At 34.0% G+C, this 7,984-nt stretch overlaps 1 protein-coding gene across 1 annotated transcript in view; it reads right to left on the bottom strand.

Moving 5' to 3' along the window:
* Positions 1–1,601: 1,601 nt before the first annotated feature.
* LOC149086950 (corticotropin-releasing hormone-binding protein) overlaps positions 1,602–7,984 on the bottom strand; it is a 40,370-nt gene continuing 33,987 nt past the window's right edge. The window contains exons 5-8 of the mRNA XM_089231156.1: positions 5,626–5,810; positions 5,244–5,352; positions 2,034–2,215; positions 1,602–1,926 (exon numbers count right to left, since the gene is read on the bottom strand). Of these exons, the coding sequence (XP_089087282.1) occupies positions 2,058–2,215; positions 5,244–5,352; positions 5,626–5,810 (452 nt within the window). The 3' untranslated portion in view covers positions 1,602–1,926; positions 2,034–2,057. The remainder of the gene's footprint in view (positions 1,927–2,033; positions 2,216–5,243; positions 5,353–5,625; positions 5,811–7,984) is intronic.

Genomic DNA, 7,984 nt, shown 5'->3' with positions numbered 1-7,984 from the left:
TACCCTCTCAGCTCTACCCTTTTTTTTTTATCTCTGTACTTATGTGTTCTACTGTTTTCCTTCGTTTGTTTTTTATTCTTCCTTTTCTTCTACTTTTTTTCTCCATCGTCTTTCCCTTTTCCAACGTGCGGTTAGGTTAGGACGAGGTTACAATATTTATCGCCCGTTCGTCAAATAGGGATCACCCGAATTTCTTGCCAAAACCTTGTAAGAAAATGGGTTAAAAAAACAACAAAAAAAGCATAAGCTTAAGAGTAAGGTCACGATGCATGAAAAAATTAATCGATAGAAGTTTAGTACGTCCAACGTTTTCATCAAATTCTGTCGAAATTGTCAATTTTTTGCTAATCGAAAAACGTTTTTCTCTTCAGATGGCCCACTATTCTTTAGTTGTCGAGACAGAGCAAAAACTTAAAGTAGTTTTATTTCTTTACTGAGATCCAAATATGAACAGCACGTTTTACGGTTACAACGATTAATGAAACCTTCTCACTTAAATTCTGAATGGCTTTATTATCTCCTTTGGGGCCATTCAAGTATTATGCCAGCAAATTTTTAGCCATTTTAACCCCCCCCCCCACCCCGTCAGCAAAAATTCGTCAGCTGCTTAGAATATTTCATACCTTCAAAAAAGGGTGGTTGATAACGTGTAAGCAACCTTCAAATCCCCTTACCCCTGCCATCAAAAATCAGCAAATCCGAAACCACTTCCTCCCCCCCCCCCGATGCTGACGTAATACTTGAATGGTCCCTTTACTCAAAAACGAACAGATTCCTAGTCAACTCGGTTTTTGTTTGTCTCTAAGAGAGTTTAGTCCTGGAAAGTCAAATCTTTTTCTTAATGATTTTAAGTGACGAGAAATAAGAGAAAATCCATTGGATTGTCGAAAAAAAAGTCGTTATACCGATGTTTTTATTCGTTGAATTGGGGGCGGGGGGGGGGCGGGATTGACCGCTGTTATTGTCAAAATGTTTGAAAAAATGAAGAATTTGTTGAATCAGAGTTCGTTAAACCGGGGTTCGACTGTATTTAATTTTACTGTATATAGGTCTTGTATATCCAGATTTTCATTTCGTGTATTTTTCAACTGTATGTTCCCGTAATTTCCTGCGCATAATTTCTGAATTTATTAATGAGGATAATAGAGCGCTGCACATTTTTTTTTTAAGAGGTCAGGTTAAAAAAGAAATATTTTCAAAAACTAATCTGAAAAATATATTTTTAAAGATTTATATAGGTGGCGTGTATAGAGAGAGAAGGAAAATTGAGCATTTTTCTCCTCATAAACGTGACCAATAATTTCTACTATCTCAATTTTTGATGATTTCTTAGTTTATTATTGGAGAGTTATTCTGAAGTGCCAAAAGTTATGAGATACCTCTTAAAATATCGTGTGGGACCTCCTTTTACCCGGTGTAGGGCAGCAATATTAAGAGGTATCCCATGACTTTCAGCACTTCAGTGTAAATATGCATGTGCGGATTACACACTACCGTTGATAATACACGCACACAGTGACATTTTTTCTTGTTCTGAAATTAGAGAAATTAGCGATACTTATTTTGTTTGTAACCGAAAAGAAGAGGAAAAAGTAAAACAATTGAGGAGAAGGTAAATACCATTTATTTCAAGAGACATAAGTATATAATAAATATTATTCTTTCAGGTCCGAAATTAAAATCGATACATACTTCCATGAAATAACAAACAAAACAAACAAAAACAGCATGACTTGATCTACTTTTTTTTTTCTTTCATTGATTTACTGAATACAACAATCATTCATGTTTTAATTTTTCTCCCTTTGCTTGAATTTTAAGCAGAGTATCTGGTCCAATTATGTATGAACTTCTACAAGACAGGTAAGATGACATCATCCACCGAACAACACGTAGGGAAGCTGAAGAATACTGCGAAGGAGAATACTGGAATTGGAAGCAAAAACAAAAATGTTACTGAGGTTTTGTGTGTGGTTTTTGAATCAATCACACTGTAGTTACTCAGAGGGTGCATGGAAAAACGGTAAACTTACCTCTTTACAAACATGTGGACCTACTCAGTAATTCTGATGATGGTCGAGCGCGTTGCAATCCAAACTTGGAGATGCCCAATCCATCAAGAGGTCGAAACTGACTGTGACTGAATTTTCGAATTTACCACTGGACACGAGGCGTACCGCTGAATTTCCACATGCGACGTCAACCGAACTGCGCCCTGTTTTCAAATAAAATGAGTAAAATTACAAAATTTTAATGTCAATTTTTAAATTTTTTATTTTTTTGATAAATTATAAAAATTTATGAATTATTATTTTCTTGATAATAAATTATAAAATTTAATTATTTTATTTTGAAATTGAATTTAATTATTTTATTTTGAAATTGAATTTAATTATTTTATTTTGAAATTCAATTTAATTATTTTATTTTGAAATTCAATTTAATTATTTTATTTTGAAATTCAATTTAGTTTTTTGTAAAAAAATAATTTCCATAATTATATTTTAATTTATAATTATAAAAAAAAATTTTATAATCCCAAAAATTTTCATTATACGGAAGTGAAACTATATATAACCTAGCTCGAAAACTCGAAAATTCCCTCTTTTCACTGATATGTTTTCCCTATTTTAATTTAGTTTTAGAATTAGCCATGGAATTTTTATTCCTTCTGGACGATCTTCGTGAAACACCCTGTATAAGGCTAGAAATAATTCAAATTATACGAATGTAATTAAATTCGTGTTCAGAAGTCTCTATGATTCATGATCCTACTGAAAGTTTTGAAACTCTAAGCGATATTGAAACATTCTACTTCTCTCCGTGGCTCTAACGTTCAATAAATTAGTGAAATAAAGTCAAAAGGGACTCTTTCCAAAAGCGAAGGGAGAACATGTAGAATGTAGTCCGTCCCTCAAGAGACGACATTCTAATTGCTGCTTTCATTGAGAGACGGAAATCAATCCACAAGCTCTGTAAGTTCCTTTGGAAGTCATGTGTCGCTGTAAATTTTCAAAGAAGCCAACTCTGCAACCCTCCATTTATTATGTATTCGAATTCACGAATGTAAAAGCTGAGGAACTAAAACTACAGAAATCGAAAATCGGTTCGTATAATCACTTAAACACAGTTTTATTTCGTACCGCTTAATGATGGGTTGGGGGGAACCGTTTGAACCCTAAAACCCTAAACATTTGTAATAAAATTGTATGGGGGGGGGGGGGAGGGAGCAAAGACGTCAAACATAAAAGAGAAAACATTCTAAAATACATGGCATATAAGTCAGAATTCATTAAGATTGAATATTTAAATTCAATATGTATAACAAGGAATTTTATCTACTTTGATCTATACATTAAAAACATTAAAATTTCATTGAATGAATAGAAATTCATTTAACTATATTTTTGGAATAAACTTAATATACATATTCATTTCTCTTAAGGGCTTAATAACATTGATATGCAAACGAGATTTCTCATTATATAGTCAGAAATCATAGCGAGGTTATTGAAAGCATTTCTGGATGATCGAGAAATATATTTACTCATATTTTTTTTAATGAATAGATAAGGATGAAATGCCTCCGAAAACGCTGAAATATAGGTTTCTAATGAAATATATATATATATTAGTTTTTTTAAATATCGGATGCCCTTATTCGAGATTAAAAATAATAGTAAGTCAAAAATTCTCATTCTTCATGATTCCAGTTAAAAAATACTAATTTATTTGATATGAAATTCGTAGCTTTTTTTCAATAGTGTTCATTTCATTCACCATCATGAAACGTCATCAGAGTTTCCACTTAATTAATTAATTGATATTTTTTTTTCGAAAGCATGGTAGATCAATGAATTCACATATTCTTCCAAGTATCTCTTTTTCTTTCATAATTTTTTTAATAACCTACATTTGTAACATCCAGCCATCAAGTTTTTTCTAGAACTTTTTTCTGGCTTTTCAACTTTTTAATAATTTCTGAATCTTTATGTAAATGTCAGAATATATTAGGATGATATAAAATTCTAATTAGATTTTTAATGAAATTTTCATAGTTTGAAATAGTTATAACCATATCCCACATTTTTCCCTAACATTCAATTTTTATTATTTTCTATTTATTTCAGCACTGAATGTTTTACTCAAATTACAAATTAAATTCTTTGAAATTCGAGAATTTTTTTTATTGTAAATGAAAATATAGAGTGTATTCTAATTAACTCTTTCAATATTATTTTTTTGATAAGATAATTAGTTAATTCATGAGGCTGTATGATTCAACAAGAAGAAATAGAAGAAAATACTTTACTTTTACATTTTAAAAAGCATTAAATCAAGGATTGTACCGAACTTGTCGGTAATTACATACGTAGGGCCTTCGCAAGAGCATCATGAGTCCTCGGGCAAAGTGATTTTTCTGCGATCCCTATCTGGCTATAGAAATGATTGCAAACCAATTAGTGCTCGGGTGGGCCCATGCGTTAAGACGGTACTGTCAAACAGGTAAAAGTAATTACTGTATTTTTAAGGCCCGTTTACAAGCGCCAAGTAGTTTAGTATAGTATTTCTCGACCACCGGTGAGTGATTCATTGTTTCATTTTCCGTATTTATTTTTCATTAGTCGTGTGTATGACCGGGCACTTACATAGAAAGAATCAACCGGGCCGCAGGCCTTCGCAGGTTGAGAATCACTGGTTTAGAAGCAGTTAATTAAGTTTCAAGTATCGAAGTCCAAAAAAAACTTTCTTAACGTAAGTGATCAAGTAATCAATGCTCATTGGTTAATCTGAGGTCACACCCACTGGCGCATGCACATAGAGCCTATTTAACCGAAGAAAATTAGAATCCTATTTATCTACTTGACAACTAAACGGCTAGTAACCTGCCCTTGAAGTCTGCATACGTTTTAAAGCACACTTGCCAACTGAAAATTTAGTTAACGACTAAGCCGCTTGACGCCTGTAAACGGGCCTTTAATCTAAGGTAACTTGCAAAAATTAGCATGTGCACTTTTCCCTAGTAGAGAACGTTGGGTCGAGTTTTTTCACTGGATTTCTATCTCAAATTTCTTCACGCTTCCAAAGTTTCGTGGCTTTCTGATGAATATTTGCGGCTGTAGACACAGCTGTAAACACGAAAAATTATATTTTGCCACACTTGAAAAAATTTTCTGAAAAAAAAAATTCTTTTAAAGAGTTTCTGAAATTTCGGTACATAAATGACTGCTTTATAAATTTACCTGGTATGGAATCCATTCCGCAGAAGTCTTCGGCCACTGACATCATACTTGGATCGAGGCCATCTCCTCCACGAACTTCCACGTAATCTTCCAGACCCCGTTTCTTGCACTAAATTGAACAATCAAATAAATGTAATTGTGTTGAAAAGTAATTCAATAAATATCTTGGCTCAAGAAATATCTCTTATTGATAAAAAAAAAGATACATTAATCTTCATTTAGTTTCATCTTTTTCCTTTCTCATAGCATAAGAACGAAGAAAAATACATTCATTTTTTTTTCGAGTCAATAATAAATTTCGACTATCAAATAATTTAATAAGTTATAAGAAACTGCGGTTTTTTTTTTTCAGTTACGATTTAGAAGAGGAAAAAATTCGTACCTTCTTGACGAGTCCTGTCTCGACATCCATAGTTCTACCAGGAAGTGTCATGGCCTGAGTCCCCACGCTACTGGCAAGTATCTGAAACGTTTCTGGAAATATTATGGACATCGTGCAGTTGATGCGCTGACCATAATTGCGCAAGGTGTAGACTCCAGATGGCTGCTGCAGAACTGCATTGCATGCTAGACGTAGAAAGTAAATATCAAAGCTATTTCAAAAAAACTCTCACTATATTCATAATTAATTCGTACTTTAAGTTAGACTCTACCCCTCCCTAGGAGTGCTTGAAGGAATTTTGCAACATTGACTTTCCAATAATTCGTAAATAAATATATGTAATAAATAGGGCTGGTCCGATTAATCGTGTCGCAGTTAAAAATCTTAGTTGAGGTAATCGACTCGATCAAACAAAATGCAATTATATAAATGAGTATTTGAAAATTGATTTTTTTTTTTGGCCCAGGTGAAAAAATTCATTTTTGTTTTTGATGTGGGCCCAAAGGGCACCAGAGCCCAGAATAAAACAAGGAGCCATAAATTATTAAAGGCTTTCACCAATTTTTAAACCATTTCTTTCATTAATTTTGAATTTCCCATTAATTTTGAATTTCCCATCAATTTTGGAATAACTTCTTTCATTAAGTTTACAACATTTTCATCCAATTCTGCAATTATTTCTTTTTTAACTTCTTAATTTCCACCAATTCTAGAATTATTTCTTACTTTTATTCTCAACTTCCATCAATTCTTGAATTATTTATTTCTTTTATTTTGAATTTCCATCAATTCTAGAATTATTTCTTTAAGTAATTCTGGAATTATTTGTTTCCCGAATTCTGGAACTTTTGTGTGTTTCACCAATTCTGTAATTATTATTTAGTTCATTATTTCCATTATTATTTCTTTCATTAATGCTGGAATTATTTTTTTTTATTAATTATTTTCATCAGTTTTGGAATTAGCTCTTTCGCCAATGACATCGTACTCGGTGTGCCAAAAACGGGGAAACCTTTCCCTATGTGGTGGGCCCCTGAACTAACATTCTCCCTATTCATAAGTCTTCTACAGAACTCTCAATGTTTCGCGGTTTCTCCAAAAGCTCTAGGAATGTTTCACGGGCCTCTTTAGTGCTCTAAAACTGTGCCACATGTCACTACAGGGCTGTCTAAATATGCCTCGGACTGCTTAAGTGTTCTGGAACTGTGCCGCGGTTCACTCAAGTGATCTGTGAATGTACTAAGAGCCTATTTGAGTGATCTGAAAATGTGCCACGGGCCACTTAAATGCTCTGGAATTGCCATGAGTCACTTGAGCGATCTGTAAATGTGTCGCTTAGTTCATTTTTACAAAATCAGATTATCCCGAGGGCCATATTTGGCCATGACTCCAGCATATATGGCTTAGAGGGTGTGCCGCAATGAATTTCTTAAAAAATAAATTTTGAGTTCTTGGCCTTCAAATAGCAATGAAAGTAACATAAATTGATTATAATAACACATAAAAAGGTATTTTCTTCCTAAATTTTAATTTGTTATAAAATATTTTTTGCATCAAAAAAATAAGGTTTTGATCGTCTGGGGGCATAGGGGGCCTGGTGCGACCCCCAGCCCGCGTACGTCTCTGATCCGAATATGTACTGAGGGGCAGAGTTGACGAAATTTTGCCGTCAAGGAGGAAGGGGATAGAAAACGGCTAAAAATCTACTGACGTAATAATTGAACGGCCCCTTTGGACGTTCATATTGGAAATGATCAGAATGCCCACAAAAGTTGACACCGAAGATGTACCTGAAGTACATCAATGAAGTATTCATATCCGGAGGCGTCGCCGGGGACGGGGATTTATTTGAGTGCAGAAACTTGTCGCTGAATTATTGATCTTTATTTTCTTTTTTATGGGCCAAGAATCTGTTACTGCAATTAAGACACTTTTTTCAGGATGTAATTGTGGGTTCATTGGCAGAGACACCTCGGGTTGTTAATAATGTCTAAATCACGGGGATTCAGATCGAGACGAAAGTAATATACCCTGCAGTGGAAGTGTCAAACATCTAGTTAATCTTTCATGGAAGACTAAATCCTGCCACATACAGAAGAAGAAGAACATGCTGGGTCAAAGAACTCTGGTTGGTCGGTTGTACAACATGCAATTCCAAACAGGCATGTTCATCTTGCTGACCATTAAGGGGATATCATCAATCTAGAATTAGGGCTTCCGTTTTTATCGTTTTTTTTTGGGGGGGGGGGCTCACTTGCATATGCCGGACGGAGTCATTTATCTTCACCGAACGGCATACCTAATATATGTTGCCTGTCATCGTGGCCATATTTTGGTGATGACGCATCGTTGATCTTGC

Source organism: Pholcus phalangioides, unplaced genomic scaffold, assembly GCF_987345545.1.
Source record: "Pholcus phalangioides strain wild (caught in Gottingen) unplaced genomic scaffold, Ppha-v1.0 ptg000004l_1, whole genome shotgun sequence".
In the NCBI taxonomy this organism is placed as follows: domain Eukaryota; kingdom Metazoa; phylum Arthropoda; class Arachnida; order Araneae; family Pholcidae; genus Pholcus; species Pholcus phalangioides.
The sequence above is the reverse complement of the archived record's forward strand: the minus strand, read 5'-3'. Positions and strand labels throughout refer to the sequence as shown.